General features: G+C 45.3%; 1 protein-coding gene across 3 annotated transcripts in view; it reads right to left on the bottom strand.

Moving 5' to 3' along the window:
- septin9b (septin 9b) overlaps window positions 1-23,416 on the bottom strand; it is a 63,575-nt gene that overhangs the window by 29,253 nt on the left and 10,906 nt on the right. Inside the window, exons 1-2 of one of the 3 annotated variants that reach the window (XM_076170245.1) lie at window positions 22,747-22,845; window positions 7,498-8,178 (exon numbers count right to left, since the gene is read on the bottom strand). In XM_076170245.1, coding sequence (XP_076026360.1) covers window positions 7,498-8,178; window positions 22,747-22,768 — 703 coding nt within the window. In that variant the 5' untranslated portion in view covers window positions 22,769-22,845. Of the gene's footprint in view, window positions 1-7,497; window positions 8,179-15,756; window positions 15,950-22,746; window positions 22,846-23,416 lie in introns of those variants that run through there. The other 2 variants (XM_076170242.1, XM_076170243.1) reach the window with 2 other exon arrangements.

The following is a 23,416-nucleotide window of genomic DNA, read 5'->3' as shown; positions in this document are numbered from 1 at the left end:
CACAACAACACAAATCCTATAAATAATGATCTCCTAATTGCCTCAGTTATTGCGTAATATGCAATCACAGATCTATATCGGGGTGTTTTTGAACTCTGACACACATATTCCGAGGCCAGAGGTGAGGTAAGGCAGTGAAGCAGCATCTCTGCACACGGTTCACTTGGCTAATCCACAACTTTGATGTGTAGGATGAAGGTTCTTCAGAGCAAAAGAAGGACATATAGGATTTATACCCGATAAGGTAACGGCAGTGTTAAGCTGCGGAACATTATGAAGTCATACAATAAATATTTGCCTTCGTGGTTGAACTTTCCAGCACATTGCTAAAGCTTTTCCTTTGTGAATACTTTATATGCGAAAAATGTCATTGTTGGAAGGTTTCTAAAAGTCCTTTCAAAAGTTTAGTAGCCTGACTTTACATCAGTGCCAATTACTGAGATCTGCACATAGACGTTGGAGACGTTGACACAGAGATGAAAGAATTTCCACTGAAACATCACACACACACACACACACACACACACAGGGGAAATGGAACTGAAGCATTATTAAGTTAAAACGTCCCATTAAAGCACATTTCACACACTTATAACTGCGTCTTCCCTCTCAGTATTGATAGTTAAATATGAATCCTAAGAAGTCGATGTTCATAAGCTTCATGAAATCCAAGTTCAAGCCATAACCTTTGTTTCACCTGCCAGTTCAGCTTAACCGTATAAAGATAAGTAATAAGACTGATGGCCCAAGATGTTGTTTTTTACTGACCAAGCAACAATACCTTGTTGATAAAATCATGACAATATAGACAACAAACCCTATCCAAATCTAAAGTATGAGTTTAACCAACCTGTCATCTTAGCACAGCACATACAGTCAAATGTCACATCAGTCCTGCTATAGGATCAAACACATGGGAGACAAATGTGCATCGTTTCATTTATCATCTCACACATACTTCAGAGACACACACACACACCTTTGTTGGGCAGGACTGTGCTGCAAATGACCATCTGTCCCATCCTCACACACACACACACACACACACACACACACACACACACACACACTTAATAACATAGCAACAGCCGTTAGTTACTCAACAGATGCCAAAAGCTGCTGATCTGGAAACTACACAACATTATCAGTCATACAAAACTAACTACGGTTATGACAACACACAATTATAGTTTTTCCGACGTGTCCTCGTTCAGCGGGTGAGAGAGGGCCAAACATCATTAGCAGAGAATGTGGAGGGAAAACCTGACCTCGAGTGAACCTTTTTCCTCGCCGTGAAAACAATCCTGGCTGTAATCACCAGCTTGTCCCTGAGCAGATGGCCCCGCCGAACAACACGCGTCCGACCGATTCAGCTGTCAGACTCTGCGCCGTAAACACGTCAAACTGAGGAAAACGCTTCTGTCAGCGCCAAGGAACGGGATTACAAGATGCAAAAAGTATACGTTGAATGTATTCTTTCCGCCCCCCACTGCCCGTGCGTTCTATTGAGCGAGACGTTTCCCCTGGCGAGTGATACGGCAGTAAGTATTTAATGGTGCGTTTGCCAGACAGGTGGCTGCACATCAATCCTCGCAGGTCAGCCATGTTTGACAAATACATCATCTCACCGCTGGCATGGTGTGTGATTTTTTCCCCATTTCAAGGCTCTACATCAAACTGGCTTCATTTCCGCTTTTTCATTGCCAAGATAAGGGACTCGATTTTCCCATCATGGGTTTATGGAACGCTCAGAGGACTCAGATATCTGGATAAACAAAGAGGAGGAGGGGAGGGGAGGGGAGAGGATTCACTCACCATGGGAAGGACTCCATAAATGAGGACAATGTCTCAGCTATGACTCTGTTATCTCAGCCTGCTTCATCAAGCGCCGATGGTCCGTGTCTCTACATCGTCCGGCAGTGGGGGGAAAAAGGTCCGTAAAGGTGGTTTGTGTGGTTTGTGTGGTTTTTCTACGTGCCTATGTAAAGTGGGACTGTTTTGTTAAACTCCCCGCAGAGGAGAGGACGAAGGGTTCAAGACAGGAGTTCCCAGCTTGGTGACAGGATGTAGGGTGTGTGTGTGTGTGTGTGTGTGTGTGTGTGTGTGTGTGTGTGTGTGTGTGTGTGTGTGTGTGTGTGTGTGTGTGTGTGTGTGTGTGTGTGTGTGCGTGTGCGTGTGCGTGTGCGTGTGCGTGTGTGTGTGTGTGTGCATGGACTTGATTATGAATGTGAAGGACGTGAGCGTGTCTGCTTATCAGAGAAAGTGAATGAGGAGAGGGTGTTTACTGCAGTTGTGGGATTTGGGGATGATGGCTAAAGGGGTACAAAGGTCACTCTGCAGTGGTGGGAAACTTCTTTAACCCTTGACTTCCTCTCTGATGCGTCATGTAAACTCCAACTTCCGAAAGCCTTATCTGGCTGAGAGCTGAGCCGTGTCCGCTGTGTGTATCTGGAGGAGGAGGGAGTGTCCCGCTCACATTTGTCTCCGCTCCACCCACTTCAAACAGCTGCAAAGACATTGTTTGGATTCAGCGTCCACTGTTGTGATCTGTTGGTGGAATGAGAAAAGCCTCATGTGTGTGTGCGTGTGGAATGCAGCGTGGCCTAACCTTCTACGCCTGGAATTATTGGTGACCGCTTCATCACATTCTGTCCATTGAAATACGCTGCGGTTCTGCAAAAGATTGGGTTGTTTCCTTATTTTAACTTAAACTGACACAGGGAGAGAAAAGCAGAAGAAGAAATGAGTGAAAGTGAAAACAAAGATGCAGCATTAAAAAACACCTACAGACCAGTGTTTAAACTGAACTTCACCTGTCACACACTGCCTCCTGGTGGCTTACATGAGAAGTGCATCCACATTGACAGACATGAAAGACATAAAGGCTTTAAATGACCAAATCAACATGTTACTATCATTAAAGAAAAGCTGCTGTGGAAAGAAATAACAACACTACTGTGACGCCTTCATCACAAAGAAAAGTATGTTTCTATGTTTCTGACATGTCATCAATTACTAATGAGTCAATCCCTAATTTCTACTTATTATCTTTATTACATTAAATATGACCCATTTATTCATTCATGCCCCAATTCACAAACCAAATTACTTGTGCAGTAAGTAAAGCAGAGAGGTCTGAAGGGGTTTGATAGGTTGAGGCACATCACCCGTAATTCAACTCCTGAAACAACCAGTGTGCCCATGACTGTGCCAGCCAAGATGGCAATGGACAACAGCTCCTACCTGCACACTGAGTGTGCTTCCCTTTACAAACACAGGGTTGAATAACACTCTACGAACACAGGGCAGGATGGGCCAAAGTTGATTTTCCTCTTCAGCTGGCATCTGACTGAATAAGAAGGAAGCTGGGAATGCTAACCCACAGGGAACGTTCTGGACTGGATATCCTGGATATTCCAGAATAGCTTCTTCTGACAGCATTTAAACATGTTTGACTACAGCTAAGACTCCGTGATGTGAAGCTACGGAAAAGATTAAGGATAAGTCCGAACAAGATGCTCAGTGGGCAACAACTCTCTCTCTCTCCCTCTCTCTCTCTCTCTCTCTCTCTCTCTCCCACTTTCTTACTGTGGTAATTAGCCAGCGGGTCACACTGAGTAATGGTCTGGGATCAGTCCAGAGTAATTACTGTGAGAGAAGATTGACCTCGGATATACCTTCGCCTGAGGGTGTGTGTGTGCTTGTGTGTTAGTGAGTGCCTATGCATCTGGCTGTTTGTGTGCATGTGTCGGTGTGGGACGTGCGGTAGCAAAGAGAGCGAGAAAGAGAGAGAGAGAGAGAGAGAGAGAGAGAGAGAGAGAGAGAGAGAGAGAGAGAGAGAGAGAGAGGAGATGTGTTGTTATGCATGCTCTTTCCTGACCTATGGACAGGCAGAGACAAATCACCCCCCCGCCCTCCGTCCCCCTTACAGAAGGTCAATCCCAAATGAAAGACAAATGGCTTCACTTGCTCCTTTTTCCGTGATGACTACACCTCAATTAGGAAAACAAATGCACAACAAGCTAATCTGTTTATTAAGCCAATGTAAGGTCAAATTCCTGTGAGCGCAGGTTGAAATTGGGGCTTTCTCCTTTGACATCATATTAGCAGAGATCACAGTGACACTAAAATGATTCATACTTCCTCCTCCCCTGTGTAAAGGAAAACAAAATGGAACAACTTGCTGAGAAATAGCACCTGTTCACAACCTTTCTGACCTCTGCTGGCCCAGGAGTCTGGTGCAAGGAGTCCATTTAAAGAGAGAGAGAGAGAGAGAGAGCAGCGTGTATGAGGGGTCTGGCAGGGGTCATCTGTCTTGGATTTACTTGGGCGAAACTAAATGTCTTACAGTTTATAGCTGGTTCGGAAAATCGCAAACCCAGAGATGTCAGAGAGAGAGAAGGTCCTCTACCATCTGCAGTGTGTGATGGATTCATGGATAGCAGAGCTGTCAGTCAAGATAAGGCTGTCTGTGTAGTGCAGACTGATAGCAATCAGAATGCTTTAAGGAGTCCAGCGCCTATAGGCTGAGGTCAGGCTAATGGTCACGTTTTCTCTCGCCGTAACCCTAAAGGTGAGGAGAACTGGGTCACCTCAGGTTATGAGCAATACGAAGTGTTCGACAAATGGAAGGAATTTTGTTTGTGAGACCTTCACTGTGGCCCAAAGCCCCATAGCTGCTACTCAGTTACCTCCATACCCACTATTGAAGTATGTGTGTGTGTGTCCTTAACCCCTTTCATCCTGACCTTTTACATAAACACCCCAGTATAGCTGACTCTCTGCTACGCTCACATCAAACACACAGAATGTTATTGGTTCGGAAGCCGACTGACTTAGATCACATGACCCCAGAGAGAGGAAGTGCGCCGCAGCAAGGTCACACTGCAGGGGAAACAATCACCCTGACAGAAGACGGAAGGAAGCACAGGATGCGTGTGTGTGTGTGTGTGTGTGTGTGTGTGTGTGTGTGTGTGTGTGTGTGTGTGTGTGTGTGTGTGTGCGTGCGTGTGTGTGTCCATGCAGAAGTGGCAAGTGATGTAATTTCCTCCTGGAAAAACTGAATGCACAGGAAAGCAGCTTATCTAATAGGCTGCTGAAAACACAGCCAGCAAAGACTGACAGCCACACGGGAAAATGTCAAAAGCACGGTTAATAATTCTTACTCCAACTTTAACTGACATACACAGGGACGTATTAATGCTATTTCATATCAACACAACATAATACTGGACCAGCAGAATGTAGATGTTACAATGTGTATGCGTACATTCGGCCTAACTTAATAAGGGTCAAGAAGCACAACTTAAGGTCAATTGTCTGAGGGTTATTATTGTATATAAGAGCAGACAGGCTGTACAGGAACAGCCTGAGCCTCTGGTTAAGGCCTCTTCCTAAGGGCACATAATTGGCTACGACCCCCTTCAGTGCGGAGCAGAACCGGAGAAATCTTTCAGCAGACAGGGAGGAGAACGTCAGGCTGTAGAGAAACATTATGGGCACACAGAACAACAACACACCACAACCGCATACACTCACGGTTGCTCACTGTGTTTGAACTCATAGTGTGGGAATGTTGGCAACCAACCATCTGCTGAGAGATAAAAGGCAGTATCTCAGTTTACACCACTGTAAAGCATAAACCAGGACCATGTCAAATCAATTCTCCTGTATCAACAGGAAAACACGCCCATAATTAGATTTCTTCATGAGCTAATTATAAAATACTTGGCAAACCGGTTAATAGCAATCGAGACACGATTTATCAAACCCTTAAAACACACTTTACATTTTTTATTGTGTACAAAGTCCAGATGAATAAATCGACGCATTTGACCAGGTCAACGATAAGTTAACGGTCTGCAACGCTGCTTAAATGCTGTTATGATGCTGGAAGAGTATGTGGGAAAGTATCTAATGAATACAAATACATCAGATTGTAGTTGGCCGACAGTTTCATTCCTTAAACATTTACAGGAAAAAATATTTGGCTTATGACAGTACGTGTGTGTGCGTGTGTGTGTGTGTGTGTGTGTGTGTGTGTGTGTGTGTGTGTGTTATCAGAGTGATTAGAGCCTATCAGTGGTGCTACTCACTCTGAGTCAAGAGTCAACACAGTGGCGATGCAGAGATCATTTCTATTTGGACAAATACCCTCCATCAATTCCCTCTAAACGCAGCATGCCCAAGTAGCCTCACACGACCCTGCTGATCTGAACCACAGGCTCTCCTGCTCTGCTGCATATATTTTTACTGCAACTGTTATACTAATTACAATTTAACAACCGCAGGGCTGCACAGGCGCTGCCAAGGTTGGGCTTTCATCACGTAACCAAGAAAACAATCAACACTCCGAGTAGCTTTAAAACATCCAAATGCTACAGTCAGGCGGCTCAGACGGGACTCCAAGGGCACAGTTTTGTCTGTGACTGACGGATATGCAGACTCACTCAAAGCACCTACTCGTTATTTGGTTAGGTTGTTCCCTCAAAAGTGAGGCAAGAGCGGTGAAGCGAGAGGACGCTCGGTTCCAAAAGCGCAAAAGACAGATTCTGGAAAATGCATTTTTTCTTTTTTTTTACCCTGTGGGGTTTATGAGCTGCCTGCTACAGCCAAGAGTGAAAGGCTATCCATTCTTGGTTGGGTCATATGATATAGTTCTGGTCTCCTTCAAGTTAAAGATACTACGCTCCTTTTAATATCGTTTCCACTGACCACTCCACTGTCACGCCAAACTGCTAGATCTGTGCTCAGGCAAAGATACAGGCTATAGAGCTGAGTCACGGCATCACAGCACGTCTCTGCTAAAACCCTCATATAGGCTGTGATTCAGATTTAGCACATCCGTTAAGACTCGCTGTGTTATACAGAACAGGATGGGTCGAAGGCCTGACTGAGGTCTGAGAACTTCAGCATAGTTTGCGGAGAAGTCACCCCTCCATCTAGCGTCAGCTCATATTCCTGGACACCAAAAATTGCGCCACCTCTAAACTTACTTACCAAGACCCAAGTCCAAACTCATTTTGAGAATGAGAAAGTCCCCAGATGAACAGGGCTGTGTGATCAAAGCCCAAAGTGGCTCTTCTTTTTGGTAACAAAGATTTTACCAACGACAACTCTAATTTGGTTTCACTTTGTTTTGAACACTTCTTCAGAAAACATCAGCATCCCACATGTTAGTGACAATGCATGTGCTTATCTGTTCAGTTGCTACAAACACAGCCTAACCAAGAGTGAACTATGTTGCTAAGTGACCAGAGCAGGAATGTTGGATTCATTGGTGTCGCAACAAGCGACCTACTGCACAACATATGACTGAACATCAACAGAGCGCTCATAAGAGCCCACTGTAGAGGAGCGCACCAGAGAGCTGTGTCACTCTCTGGGTCACTGCATGTGTCACTGCATCCCAAGTGGCTGCAGCAGCTGTGCATGGAGCAGCAAACAGACAGACAGGCAGACAGACAATGAGGTGTTATTGTGAGTAAGCAAACTTACTGTCAGGGTTGGGTGATTTGCGTCCGCCATGGTTAGGAGAGGCACACCTGATGGTGGTGACGATGGTGTTGTGGTGGGGGTTGGGGTGGTGTGGGTGGTGCACTGCAGGGTGGTGGCCATTATTCTCTGGGGACGCTTTGGTGATGCTGATGTCAGGCTTACGGACGTCCCCGGGACTAGGGGGCTCAAACTTGCGAGCGTGATTCTGCTCGGGGGTCCGGGCCGTGCCGTTGTTGTTACTGTTACCATCATTGCGGCGCGTCACAGGGGAATCAGCGGGCGCCTTGGCAAAAGTGACTTCTCTCTTGTGGCCCATCTCGGGGGTCTTGGAGTGGCCCAGGACGTCGGGGCGCTTCAGGGCACTGTTGCTCGCAAAGCGTGCAGATCCAGGGCTGCTGACAGTGTCTAGCTGCTTGGTGGAGGATGACGAGATGTCGATGCAGAGTTCAGAGCGACGTGATACGGGCTCAGGGGTCTTGGACCCTCCTCCACCCATGATGGAGCGGGGTTGGGTATAGCCGACGTTGTTGTTGTTTGAAGCCGGGGCAGCGGTGCCCAGGTCACGGTAGTAGATGCTGGTGGGAGACATGGCGTTACGATGAGGGAAGTTGGTTGTCCTGCGGGATCCCGGTGAAGAGTGGCTTGTGTCCACATCCTCCACCTCAAAGGACCTCTTAAGAGCTGCAGGCAAGAGAGAAAACACAAAGAGACGTTCATCAATCAAACTGATTCTCAGTCACAGTCACATTGTTCCCTTTTACCATTTTAATATAAACAATTTACGGTTCAAAGCAGCTGTTTATGGAAAGGAGTAACAATATCATAAAGTATTAATGAAAAGGTCACAACAATTAAACAACCCAGCAGTAAACAAACATAATTCATTGTATGAAGTGTATCCAAGTAGTAAACTGCTCTGAGGTTTGAGGCTGGGGTAACTATAGCAGCAAATTCAGTGGCATCACAAAAGAAACAGCATGCATGACCAATTAAGCCATTCCATGATCCCCATCACCAACAGCAGAGTTCCACTGCAGCAGTTTTCCCCTTCATCACCGCAGCGTCTCTAAGTCATCCATGGCACCCTTAAGTAGATGAAAGTGGCTGCGTCATGACTTTGCATGCAGTACGAGCGGCACGTTACGATGTAAAAATACTCCATGCAGAAGAGTTCCACAACATGCAATGATGCAGCCAGACATAAATCTCAGCAACACGAGTGCACACACAGAGGCAGTTGTGAGTTTGGAAAGTAATTTGACTGGTCACGACGGAGATGCTGAAGGAAGGAATCAGCCCGCGGGAATCGTGCACTGGTTGAAAGTCAATTTGAGTTTGACTCCCATATCAGAGATGCTTTGCCAAGCCAGTGGCCAGGAGCTGGAATCATAATCACACACTCGTTACACTCAACTCACGCACACCCTCGAGAAAATCTCCTGTTTGTTATCCAAAACACAGTGCTGATCATCGGATCTGTTTGTGGTCTGCAGTAAGCACGTGTACGTCTTTTATATAATGTACAGTGTATTCCAGTTCAAAGTGCTTGTAAATATGAGTCTCGTGCTGTGAGTATGTGTTACAGGAATGTATATGTGTGTTTATTTTTAAGCGACTTCGCCCACAGGGAGGGGACTGTGCCCCGGTCCCACTGCCCTCCCTGTAAAGCCCAAACTCTGTTAGGGGATACGGAGCTCAACACAATCACATCAAAGGCCTTTCTCAACTCACATCAGCAACCACTACTAATCTAATTTACTGCTATAAGCTGCTTCATTCCAACATCGCAGACATCCGATACAATTTACCCCCAAGGAAAAATTCAGCCCATGCCAAAAGCTAATTCAGTGTGCCGGAGCCAATATCTTATTCTTTTCTTGTGTGAGTTGGTTATCGGTTACACCAAGGACGTTCTCATCCTACCACAGGATTAGATCTCCATATCTGCACTCGTGTTGTGCAGTTTTTGGTGATTTGTGTTACAAATCTCGCTCAACTCCCACCGCAAGTCCTTATCTTGACCTTTAAACATGTTGTCTTTTTATCTTTCTTACCCTGACCTAGTCTTTCTTGTTATGGGCTGCATTTTCCATTCCAATTCTACACAATCTGACTGATGTCTGGAAAGCATAGAATGTCTTAATAACATTAAGCAGCCACCAATACAAGGCTTAATCATTATTTTCTCACACTCCCTTCACTGATTTTCTCCATTTAAACCGTGGTAAAAATGGGCTTCACTCTTCTACACGCAACAGAACGGCCAGAAAATTTCTCCTCTGATAAATAAACACACAAATTACACACAATAATAAACTTGCAATTTGTAAGTGATGTCCAGGCCCACATTGCCACTGGACTGTGTCATCTCACCCCTGCTTTCCTCCCTCTTGTGTTTTATGATTGCTGAATGAGAGTCCAAGGCTGTGGCTACTTTCAACTCTGGCCAGAGCAAAAGCTGCTCTGCCAAAAGTGCTGTGCAGACTTCATAAAGAGCTGAGAGGTCGTGATGCACGCTTTAGGAACTCTTTTGAATAGCAAAGCCTTCGTTTCGACCTCCTCTGAGAGTCTCCGACACTTCAGCAGACGGCACAAAGTCTAATAACTCCTGACGTTTGTTGTAGATTTCTGTAATGTGCTCTGATAGCTGTAAATGTGAGAAGGAAAGCTCAACATTGGAAAATATCAGGATCTGTATGGAACAAAGAGGTTTTTTCCAATGAGCTGTTTTGTGAGCTTAGATTAGAATTTCACATCTTGGCTCCTTTGTGATTGAAAGGACTTGAAAGGTGTGCTTTTCTCTCAATTGATGTAATGTATTTAGCAGTCAAGTGCGTATGATTTAAAGAGTAGAAGTACTTTAGAATCATTCTGTACTTTAATGTTATCTGTCAATGGCCACAAACAGGGCAGCTCTATGTTGTGTAGGACTCTTAGATTGTTTTTCAAACCATTTGCTACAAATCAGTGTTGTTAGTTGAGTTTCTTGTACCTTTTGTTGGATTTGGTTCCACACAGAAAATGTCCAACTGAACGAAGCTGTATCAACAAAAGTCACGTGAGAGTGTTCGCTCCACTCATTGGTCTGGAGTGTCTGGGGGGCCGGAGCAACAAAATCAAAACAGGAAGAGGTTCACTCTGCTGGGTACAATCACCATTTAGACCTAAAACCGAGTATGCTAACAGAATGCTCATTTTTGAGTACACTTCAAATCCACACATATCTTCAGATTGTCGTATAGTTGGTTAGTTTACTCCACAACTGTATCGGACATTTGAGGAAATGTTTTGGACTTTATACAATAAACTTTATACGACTGCTATTTCCAGATCTGTTGAAACAAAATGTGCCAAGGGGGAAAATTCGGAGCCAAATTCGACCAGACAAAAGCATGTAGGTGTGAAAACACTCACAGTTTTCCATTAGGTCACTCATTGTTCCCTTCCTCTTTTTTTTTGTTCAGCTACAGGGGCATATTGGTGTTTTAATTCCATTCCAACATCAGGGATATTCCTCTTATAAAAATCATAAGCATGGGATCAGGGAGAAACAGGAACAGCACTTCGACGTGTGCTCATGTGGTATAGACAGATGGATGAAGGAGTATTGTTCCCAGTGAAACAGCATTCCTAGACTATGAGCTAGAACAGAACGGGCCGCTCTACCTCCGAGGAACCTCATTAACAGCAGCCAGGAGTCTTGTCTCCCCACCTCCCCTCTGTGTACCTGTCACTAAGCCCCAGTGTCCACGGGGCCGGGTCTCGTGTGGGAAAACAAAAAAGCGAGCAGACAATGTAGCTCAGCATTATGGGTGAAACAGAAACAATAATGGACGCAGCTGTGTCCGCACTTTTGTTTTATGCTCTCTAGTCCTAATACGGCCCAGGTGTTAGAGCGGCCTGCTTCTTTATCATCAGTGTCATCACGTAATCTGTAGGACGTCCCAACCAATGAGCGCAAACACACAGTATCACCTCAGACCAGATGCACTCATAAGAGATAGGAGTCAGTGTTTCCAGGCAGGCAGGCAGGCTGGAGGAGGGGAAATGGAGATCAGGCCAACAGAGAGAGACAGGAGGGAAGAGAGAGACAAAGAGAGACAGAGATATGACCACGGGAGACAGACGCAGAGGTCACAGGCTGAGACATCCACAGGCTGACAGAGGTCAAGACAAACACACATCTTTCGACCTGTTGTTTCTGGTTTTCCTGTTGCTGACACCAGAAACAACTTCTTATGTCATGCTAGCTAAGTCAGAGTTGCTAACGGCTAAACTGAAGGCCAAGCGGACTGAAGGGTTTTATGCCAGCTGACCAAACCTTCATTCTTAGAGACTCCTGCTTGGATAACATTAGGATATGGAAAATCTATCCTAATATTTGGAATACTGGTGACATTTTATAGCTTAATATTAATTACTGTGTTGTTTCTGCGCTATGCTATACAGAGAAACAATGTATAATTTCTATAATAACTGAATGAGGAAATTAGTATAGACGCATTTATTTCCAAGGCTTTGGCTTTCTTTTGTTACTGGCTGAGATCATGGAATGAGATTTCTCAGGGAAAAGGCCAGACGAGACTAGCAGGATGTCAGACAGTCTCCTACTGCTGAGGAGTGAGACAAAGTTCCACAGGGACTGTTTATGGGTTGATATGCTTGGAAGCGTGATAAGCACAGAGGAGGAGATGTATGTTTATAATAGTATAATATCTCTGCTTGATGTACAGAAATGTAAATATAACTTCTATTTTCAGAAAACACCTTCTCCTTGTTTTTCCCCCCTTAAAATGCCGATATTTTTTACTTGCCAAACGTTGAGCTTCACTCTACAAAGCCTTGAACTCACAACCAGCCTTGTAATTCTAACCTAAGGCGATAAATCAATTGATCAGGAAGTTGGTCACAGTCTAACAGCGGTTATATCCCACCAGTCTGTGTCTACGCACACTGCAGTTAATCTGATACCAGTAGCAGAATACCAGCAAGTGTGGTCGAACCAGATAATATACGACCATTTGACAAGACAAGGCCAAACAAAGAGAGGCAGGATTTCACTGTTTGGTGTTTAGCTTGGTTGAATCCTTCAAGTTTAAATCTTAACGTGCCCACTGGTTGGATTGAGTGCAGCGCAGCCTACTGTTTCAGATTTACTGTGTGGTTCCCTCCTGGTCTGGCCCACACCCTGGGTCCAGTATAAAACTAAGGAATGCTGGGAGTCGCAGAGATTTTCGATGAAGATGATGATGATGAAGAGCAGAGATCGGAGGTTAAATTTCCCATTTCTCATTCTGATGGTAGAGGACCAGATGTGTAAAAGGAGGATCTGAATCCTCATCAGCACAGAGGGGCAATTTCACTCCTGACTGAAGAATTCAGAGAACACACACACACACACACACACACACACACACACAGAGTCAGAAAGTCATTCAGGCAGCTGTAGAATAGCTGACCTGGTGCTTGGCTTCAGGCTCTGTGGACTTCAACCTCTGGCAGGTAAAGCCTTCAGATCCCTTTGATCAGCCACTGGTTAACTATCTGCTTCATGACCAGACTGATTTACATCAGTGATCAATGAAGGCATGGAGAGAGTTCCTACATTCCCCTTAACACCTGTTAACACAATGCGAGAGTCTCAATAAAGGACTGACAGAGACGGAGACGTGGGGGAGAGGAACTGGTTGGCAAGATGAAGATACAGAAATGATTAAACTTGTGATAAATGTGAGCGCAGTGACCTGAAAGCAGAAATGGAAATATTCAGACTAAGCACTTTTACTGTGTGGATCACACACACACACACACACACACAAACCCTGATAGGAATGGTCGATATTCTTATCTACACTTTAGAGACACCACCAACATGGAGTAAAAAGATTTTTCTGTAATGCAGTGGAGAAATGTAGACAGTGAGACCAAATGGAAATACTAGCAGTAGCAGAGAATTGGACTCTGTTCTAATGAAGGTACTTAAGACTGATATTCTCTCTGACAAGTTCAGTAGAATTCTCACCACAAACATGTGACTTTCTCCATTTAAACGTTCTTTCCCTCTGTGTGCAGACACTCTGTGCCACTCTGCAGCAACAACACAGTGCCTAAACTCCAATAATAATTCCAAAACGACTTGGACTGGAAGCTAAACCCAGTTTGAGTTGGCAAACGCAGCCCATGCACCATTCTGCAAAGCCTCTCCAAATATAGAAATACAGCTTCATTCTGGGCTTGTTCCTCGGATGACTCACGAGTTTAGATTCAGCGAAGACATTTACCTTTTAGAAAATCATAATCACATTTCAGTTTGTTCTTTCCGTGCTACCTTAGATAATCCATTTTCCATAATAACTCCACAAAAGGCCATCCAAGACGTACAAGCACATCTCTGCTGTGCAGACCAATTAAAGTGCATTCTTCCCTGTGTTCCTTCCTCTTCCTCCTCCAGTGTGACATACAGCACAGTGTAATGCTCTGGAAAACATAATGATGTACGATAAAATGGGGATTTACCCCCTTGTGTGCTTGCCATACTCCTCTCTCTCTCTGCAGCTGTTTCTGTCCTGGATGGAAACGCTGAATGGCTCATTGTGGCCATTGCAGTGTGCTGGCTACTACTGTACACACTCGCCGAGATTTATTTGAGTTACATGATAAATGTGTTCTGTGTGTAGAGCCATGTAACTACGCAAGAATGGCGTGCCAGCCGTAGAGTCTGAACCCTGTGTGCAGCTTTGTTTACATACAGAGAGTAACCTGGTTATTGGCCATATTGTCTTCATAGTCCTAATCTTATGGGAGTTGGGCTGTTTACATGCGGCTTTACTGCATTTTTCATGTTGCTTTGTATTATTAAATATGTTAATGTTGTAACTTAAAAGCCGGTACTTGTCATTGATATGTTTTAACTCCATTTCTCTCAATAGGATTATAAGATTAAGCAGGTTTTTGTGTCCTAATCACGATGCTAATGGGAACCAGATTACAAATCCAGTTCAACACAACAAAACTGCATTTTAAGAACCTCAATTGATATTTTTCAGATTATTCTAATCAGTTATAGGAGCACAATCATCAGTAATTTACTTACTTACTTCTTACTTGTTAACATAAACCAACGTTTTGACTTTAATGTTCATTTGATTTCAGTTTTGCATCATAACAAATAACTAAAGGCATAAACTTGGCCCAATTGGAACCCAAATTCTCAAATGATCATCGCCAGCTTTGGTTTGATTTGCAGTTTGAGGAGGTTTGAGAAGCTCGATTAATCGCCCCGATGATCTACAACTCAGTGATGAGAGTTCTGACGTGACAAGTTTGAAGAGACTCATGAGACATTTACTTCAAGACACAATCGGATTCCTCAGAATTCACGGTGACGCTTGCTGAATGAGTCTGTGCATGCCAGCAGAAAGTGGGTGGGAGATTAATTCATAAAGTCTGCCTATAAATAACATGAACAGCCAGTTGACAAATTATTAAATATAAATCTGTGCAAGATTAATGAATAGAACAACTCAGAAACACAAACAAGAACACAGCTTCAATCCGATCCCTCCCAGTACTCAGTGCACTGGTGAGGATGTAAACTCTCTCAGCATCCGTCTCAGCATCTGACAGTGAAGCGTCAGGCCACAGAGCAGCTGGAGCGACTCTGACCGCAGGAGGAACAGGAAAGAAGAAGAAGTGTGGAAGGAAGAGAGAAAGAATGGAGGAGGAAGAGGAGCACAGAGGGGAATTAATGCCAGCTCCTCACCGGCCTGGTAGACAAAGGAGAGACGCAGTTGTGAATGTTGAGTGAGGGTGAGACAGATGTTAGCTCTTAGTGCTGAGGCTTCCACTGTCTCCCTCTTAGTTCTTCCAGCTGAAGGCTTTCCGGTGCTGGAATAGCATTGTGTCAGTGCTGTGTTTGTTTCTATTATTGACGTAACAGGGGTATAATCAATAACAGACTATAGGCTACAGGGACTTGGCTTGCGTATGCCCACCGCCCTGTTTCTAACACACAAAAGCCAGCAACAGACACACACTAAATGAAATAAGGTACCACACAGACATGCACACAGATTTGGCACAATGTCAATGCTGCTCACACACACACACACACACACACACACACACACACACACACACACACACACACACACACACACACACACACACACACACACACACACACACACACACCACACTTCTGAAAGATGCTCTGCCTCAACAGTCAGTTTAGAAGTGAGAGAAAAGCTGAGAACAAACCTTCAAAATCTGAAATAATCCCCTCCAAGTGTGGATTGACTCCAGAATCAGACATCTTCTCAGTCATGAAACTTCACAACACTTCTTCCCCTTTAAAACGCTCTACTAGCTTACTATTAAACCTGTAGAAATTCCAAAATAGAGTCAATGAGGAGGGAGTCTGAGCCCAAATCTCTCTTAAAGGACCAACTTATTTTCTCTGCCTCTGTATCGCTGCATTCAGACTTCAGAGAGTGAAAGCCTCCTCCCTTCTCCTCCCCTCCCTTTAGTTAAAAACACACTCCCTCTTTTCCCTTCTCCCTCCCTGTCCTGCGTGTGTGTGAGTGTGTGTTTGTGTGTGTGTGTGTGTTTCACCTTCCCCCTACTCACACACACACTCATGCATGTACTCGCACGCACTCCCACAGGCAACAGACCCCGTCACACACACACACTCACAGACCATGTTTGGTGGCTCTCAGGTCTGATTTCCTCACACAACCTGTGAGTAACTGACGGTGAACGCGGGCGAAATGTCACACACACGTCACTTTAACCGAGTTAACCCCCAATCACACACGATCCCCCTCGAATGGCCTTCGGAGGGGAGGGATCGTTTTACTTCAGTTAACACAAGCAGAACTCCATTCATGATTGTTAAAGCCGCACAGAGACAGTTTGGGCCTCCAGTTTTGAGTAAACAACCTTTAAAGACCTCTCACTGGCATCTTAATTAAAGTGCAGTTACTTCTGTAGTAGCTGCTTTTCCTGTATGGAAACCTTCAAAGATCCCATTAGGTCTACACGACCGGGCCCCAGGGCAATCAGAGGGAGAGTCGTGCACCAACTCGTCCCCAGTGACAGGGGAAGTGGAGTTTGGCAGACACCTCTGACCAGGTAACCCAATCCTGTTGCGCCTCTTTCAGGGACAGATGCCGACAGCAAAGCGGCAGTTTGATGCGTCGGGTACAGTTACGCCTCACGTCCTCCGAGCCACTCTGGCCAGCTTAAGTGACTTTTCTACGGGGTGACAGGGAAGCACTGTTGAATGCGGGTGCTGACAAAGTCATCAAAAGTGATGAAATACGAATGTTGCTCTTGCGTTTGCCGGACCACTTCCGCCGTCTCCCTGCGGGATGTGACACGGCGGTTCATACGCAGTGTGTGTCTTCTACTGTAACAAAGCAGGCAGTGATGCTATCTCAGTGATTTGTGTTTGGTGATGACTGAGTTTGCTTTTCCAAGAGTCACTGCTTCCTGCTCGGGGGCCAGACATGGCTGGAAATGTGCTCTGCGAGGAAATGTCCCTATTCTGGGGTCGGGCTTTATAGTTTTCTCACAAGGGTTTTAACTGATACTACACCACAGATCTATCTTTGCTCTTGCAGGAATGCCCTGATTCACACAGTCGCCGCTAAACACCTGGAAGCTCCCCAGCACAACCACAGGCTTAACTGCAGGCCACTAAAGAGCATCATCAGGGGTTCATAGGGGTTAGGGCTCAAGGGCACCTCAGCAGCGGTAATAAAGGAGGGAAAAGGAGCTGCTCATTGATTAGCCCCAGAATTTCTTTACATTCTTAAAACAGGGCAGCATAGGAATTCATTGGAAGTGACTGAATAAAAGGCGACTACAGCTGCTGTGTTTCCTCCCGTGAGGAAACTACAAACTCTGTACAGCGCCTTCTAAAGCCAGGGTCAGTGTTTGAAACACTACAAAAGTTGAGGGTGGAGCATCGCTTTAAGGTCACAAAAGGTAATGGAAAATCCGGTCCCTCCACAGCACTCGGAGGGAAAATGAACCCTCAAGCAAGAATCAGACGACGCTGGCATTTCCACTCAGACATGTGGCAGAGGGACGCTCACCCGCCATGTTTCACCCATAGTGAAGGCAAAAGGGCACACTGTTGGGTTTTATAGGGTGTGAGTCCTCCGGAAAATCCCATTTGAATGAAAAACTCCATTCTACGGGGCACCAATAGAATGCCAAGCCCACCCAGTGGCCCCTGACCTTAACACCTGAGAGGTCAGCGCTAACATACAATAACACTGTGTACAGCAGTGTTTATGCTGCGCTCTGGTTACTGCAGATAATTGCCGGCAAGGTGTCTCCAGATAAAGAACAGAAAGTGGAAACACTGCGGTGTGTGTAAAGTATTTGCTTGTGTCCTAAATCCATCAATCAGGCACTTAATTGCGTAGAATATGTGGCACCTGAGATGCTTGTTGTCAGGTGTTGTGTAATTTAAGCCTACAACAGCTTTGAGTCAGTCTTGCAAGAATGCACACACACTCTGCAGCACACATCCTCCCAGCTGGGTGTGAGCATTAATTGTGGGTATGTGTGTGTGTGTGTGTGTGTGTGTGTGTGTGTGTGTGTGTGTGTGTGTGTGTGTGTGTGTGTGTGTGTGTGTGTGTGTGTGTGTGTGAATATGCACCTGCACATGCTTCTCCATTATGTGCAGTGTGTGCATACATGTTGGCCCCATATATACGTACTCATACTGTATATAGCAGAGTGTGTGTGGGCCCATAGTACTCATGCAGGACCAAGTGGGCTGCACTGTAGACCATATGCCACAAACTCTGTAGTGCACAATTAAACCAAAACGCACAGTGTGCGAAACACACACGTCTTCAAGCCAGTGTGTATTTATCTAAACATGGATACACACTCTGGGCAGGCTCAGAGGGAACGAGAGCACAGCGACAGAATGAGGGAGAGCTCCAAAACAACATCTGGCAAAACATGTGTATGTGTGTGTTTGCACTGTGAGCAAACTTTGTGTGCGTGTGTACATTCATGTGTTTGTGTGTGTGTGTACTTGACTGTAAATGTGTGTGTGTGTGTGTGTGTGTGTGTGTGTGTGTGTGTGTGTGTGTGTGTGTGTGTGTGTACCCCTGAAATAGCCCTGTAAACACAGAGGCTTCAGCACATCACACTGTAAATCTGCCCGGCCAAAACGATTCCACACTGTATCTGTGTAGCAGTGTTGAAGGACTGCAGAGCTCATGTCAGCAGTCAGGGGTGTGAGCCTTTGTAACTTAATCAGGGATTCAGTCGCGTTATATAAATATTTTGTAAATAAGATCATATTTAATCAGCCCTACTGTCACTGATGATTGTGTTTTTATCATTCAGACTGAATCCATGTTAGCAAATTCTGGTTTTACTTTTCTCCTTGGAAACAAAGCTTTGGTTGCCGATTTGGAAATTCAGTTTAACAAAGGGGTTCCTGTGCTACGGATAAAATGGAAGCTTAAGAAAAGAGGAAAAAGAAAGAAAAAAGAAAGAAATGAAACCAGGACGTACAAAAGAGGAAGAATAAAAAGGGACAAGTAATCAATTCATTCTGATTAGATGATTATTACTCTTGTTGAACTTAAGGTATTGTTGTTCCATCCGTTCACGCCAAACAGGAATTCTGCACGGCCACAGACATTTATTGGCAGGAAGTCGAACAAAACCAACCTCCTTATTTGTGTGTTATTTCTATGGACTAATGGGGGCGGTTACAGCGTTTATCTAAATGACACCTTTCAAAGCTGATCAGAGGGAACTCATGCTCAGGAAGTATGACAAAATTACACTTCTACACATTGTGTACGGCAAAGACGTGCTTACTGTAGCAGAGCCTTAATAACACGTTGTCACGGCGTAAACACTGTGCAGTTACACATGGAAGTGAAACTGCTGCGCAAATCCAAAGAAAGGAATCAAACAAGACGGAGAGTGTGGGAAGTGGAGGGGTGGAAAGAGCTCAGTCACTCACACGCATCCACAACACACACAAACACACACACGGGCCTTGTTTTAACACACGTATGACCTCACATGCCATGAGGAAAAAAAAGAAGTGGCTTAATCTGATTCCTTTTAAGAAAAACTCCTCACGTCTTAAAGCAGAAGCTGGTTAGAGGATCTCATAAGCTCTTCCTGCTGGCTGCCACACCAGTATGAAGGATTTAAGACTTGGCTGATACTCCACATGCAAAGAAAGTGGGATTGTGACACTCGGAGCACTAATCCATGGTTCTAGTCAGCTACGGCACCACATGCAGCTTCTTGTATTGTAGACGACACATGCAGCATGTGACTGTAAGCAGGAGGGGAGCGCCATCTGAGTCGCCTGTCTTTGGTTTTGGGTTAGATTTTTGGGTTTACTTGCTTACTCACCCTCAACAGAAGGCACAACTCTCTCCTATGTGACTTTGAGGTAACAGGAGGAAGTAACCACGCCTCTGCCTCTGTCACAAATAACCCTAACCCCAAAATGTATCACAAAACAATGATGTTGTGCCTCAAACAGGCGATGTGGCGTGTGGCTCGATGCACCTCTATCATTATTAACATTTGAACCCCATATTCAACATGGATGATCTTTTCAACAAGAAGTTCCTCTGTTACATCACCTCCACTTTGACCCGCGTTTCCCTCCACGCTGAGTAATGACACCTGTCACAAACGCCCCCCTCAGGACAACTGAAGGTGGGGCTTCCCTAACTGGCTGCATCAGTTTCCTGTTCTCTGCGGTGCCGGCGGTTTTCATGGCTCCCTCTCTTATCATTACTCAGGATAAATAATACTAGGGAGAAACAATATGAGGTGCGATGCTGGGAGGGCAGAGGGGCGTTCACTCATCGAGGATATCCTGTACACTTCTTTTAATGGAACACGGTGAGCTGGGTGATTTCCTTGGTTTCCTCCGCTCTGGGTTCATGTGCCGGAGGAGGAGGGTTGGGCCGTGGCCACGTGCTTCTGGGTGAGAGACCGCAGGGTTCTGATGCGCTGACGTTTCTAAAACATGGAGTCATGTTTGATTTATTCTAAATCTGGGACTCAAAGCCACCTCCAACTGCTGTTTTGGTCCTCCACACTGGAGCGGCAGGGCTGTGATCACATCTGTGCCAAACTAAAGGAGGAAATGAACCCTTTACACAAAAACAAACGCATGTAAGAACGTTTCAATCAAAGTAATTCCCTGCAGACTTGGAGCCACATGCCATTTTAGAAACCGTCAAATACGTCTTGTTACTGTCCAACTCATAATGTTCAATCCAGACTACTGAATTGCTGTTGATATTGTTGTCAGCCTACACAAATACTACCATTAGTGTCAATTAACTAGACAAGATGCTTGTTTTATTCTTGTTTCACTGGCACAAGATTAAGCAGCATGACACAACTGTTTTCCTCTGGTTTACTGTCCCAAGCCTTTGTTGTTATGTCTCTTTGTTGTATTCTGAATGCAGGGGTCCCGCTGTCAAGGAGTAATTACTACAAGTCAATATGGCGGCCATATGGGACAGTGGTGATGAATGACACGTCATATTGAACATATTATCTTAATCCTGAGCAGACTTGGAGAAGGAACGCAGGCTGTAAACGAGGAGGCAGTCGAAGCCAAGATGGAGGTGTTGCAGATGCGTGCACGCTTTAAGACGACGGCCTCAGCTCCTATCCTTAACAAAACAAAGTCAGCAGGGTTGAAGGGTGGTAGCCGTCGCCAACGGCAACGGGGCCCAAACAGAACTGCGGAGTGCAGGTTTAAATTCAGGAAGTAGCTCGGTCGAGGGCTTCCTCAATTGAGAAGTGTGGGAGGAAGAAGTGATGCCAGACACCAGCGTGTGGAAAAATAATGAAAAATAACTCTGCCACCTCATCTCACCTCATCTCACCTCTCCACTGTCCTCACCCCCTCTGAAGGCAGCCATTACTAAATCCCTCCACCACCCATAGAATAAAAACTCCCCCCCGTCTGCAAGATATGAATCATCCACATGGAACATTTCACAGCAGTGGGTGAGATGGTGGTGGAGGTCTGCTGCACAAATCACGTTGCAACACTGCCACCAAGTGGTGATAGAAATAGGTGCAGCGCTCGTCTGCATGAATCATATGGCTCACTGGGCTCAACCGCCTTATTAACGGCTGAATTAAAGGCTAATTTACAGAGGTTGGCTCAGCTTGATGTCCGACCTTAATCATTGTAAGCTGCCAGATCAGTCTGGACTGAATCTAAGTTGGCACAAATCAGAAAAGAGTCACGGATTAAAGATCTCAAGACAGCTGGCCGATGAGAAGAAGCGATGGAGTTTGCAGATGTAGAGTATACAAAGGTTCCTCCAAAAAGAATCTGCGCTTCCTGTCTGAAATGGAAATCATATCAGCTGACATTTCTGCCCCGCGCAACTCAAAATAAAACGTCTTTGTCAGTCAGAATTAACATGATGGTCGGAGCCGAGCTTGAAATCCAGTTATGTGGCTTTAAGATTCCGAGGGTTCAGAGGCTCTCGCAGTGTGTGTGTGTGTGTGTGTGTGTGTGTGTGTGTGTGTGTGTGTGTGTGTGTGTGTGTGTGTGTGTGTGTCTGTGTGTGTGTGTGTGTGTGTGTATGTGGGTCAGCTGTTAATCAGTTTCCTACCCGCGGCTGTCAATTAAAGTACAGCGAGCACGTTGCAATAAAAAGACATTCTAGGAAAAAAAACGTCTCTGACACTTGATCACACGAGGTTTAGTCACTGGCCGCTCTGCATGTGGGAGCTATTGGGTATTATGGGATGGTTTGCAGAATGAGCTTAGCTGTGGCTGCTTGTTAAATGAAGAAATGTCAGAGAGAAAGAGAGAGAGAGAGAGACAGAGAAAGAGAGAGCTAGAGACAGCCAGCAAGAGAGGGAGAAGTGTTTTGGTTTGTTTTTGTTGTTGTTTTTTAACTCAGGCAAGATGTCAGCAGAGAGGTTAGTTCACGTGGAGCTGACATAAATACAGACAGGCGACAGGCAGACAGGAAGACAGGCAGACAGGCAGACAGGCAGACACGCTCCCACCCAGACTGACCAAGTAAAGCAAACACGACCCGGCTGACTTCTGCTGACTCCTGCCACCGTTAAGGAGCCGCTTCCCTTAAAGTCTCAACAAAGGAAAGGAGAAAGAGACTCTTCCTCTAAAAGAAAATACTTGTTCTCTCTATTCTTACAAGTTGAGTTATAAAAAAAAGAAAAGCCACGACTTACCGGCTATTCTGTCTCGCTCCATAACTCCAAGTCTACCTCACACGGCCACATGTACCTCTCCTTTTTCTCTCCTCTCCCTCCCTTTTTACTCGGAGACTTCCCCTTTCTCCTGACTCAGTCACCCTGTCCCCCTCTCTCTCTCTCTCTCTCTCCTCCCTCCCTCTCTCTCCTCCCTCCCTCCCTCCTCTTCCTCCCTTCGCTCTTACTTTCCCCTTCGTCTCGAGTTTTTTAATGTCTTCAGTCTGTCAGGATAACAAGTGAGCGGCGCAGCAGCCCAGAGCCATGTGCTCGTCAGATGGAGTCTCTCTCTATTCCTCTATCTTCATTTCACACTCTTACAGTCCAAACTTTTTCCCTCAGCTGACACACTCTATCTCTCTCACACACACACACACAAACGTCACTTCTGCTCCCTTGACACTAAAGGCTTTGTTGTCTTTGAAATGGAGCCTGGTCCCGTTTCACCAGACGTCTTAAGCAGAATAAAATACTAAAAAAATGACAATACTTTGTGCCAGGATCGTGTGTGTGTTATAGCAGCAAAACAGATGAATCCACTATGAGAATGGTGTGAAGACTGCAAGGACATTGGCGGATCATCTTCTGGAAGTGCAGTGCGTTTCAATAAGGCTGGGTTTTCAAGCCAAAAACAATCCATGCAGTCATCGGT

This window comes from Genypterus blacodes, unplaced genomic scaffold (genome assembly GCF_046128005.1).
Source record: "Genypterus blacodes isolate CSIRO-AG114 ecotype Tasmania unplaced genomic scaffold, CSIRO-AGI_Gbla_v1 ptg000216l_1, whole genome shotgun sequence".
Taxonomy (NCBI): domain Eukaryota; kingdom Metazoa; phylum Chordata; class Actinopteri; order Ophidiiformes; family Ophidiidae; genus Genypterus; species Genypterus blacodes.
This window is presented reverse-complemented; position numbering and strand designations above follow the sequence as displayed.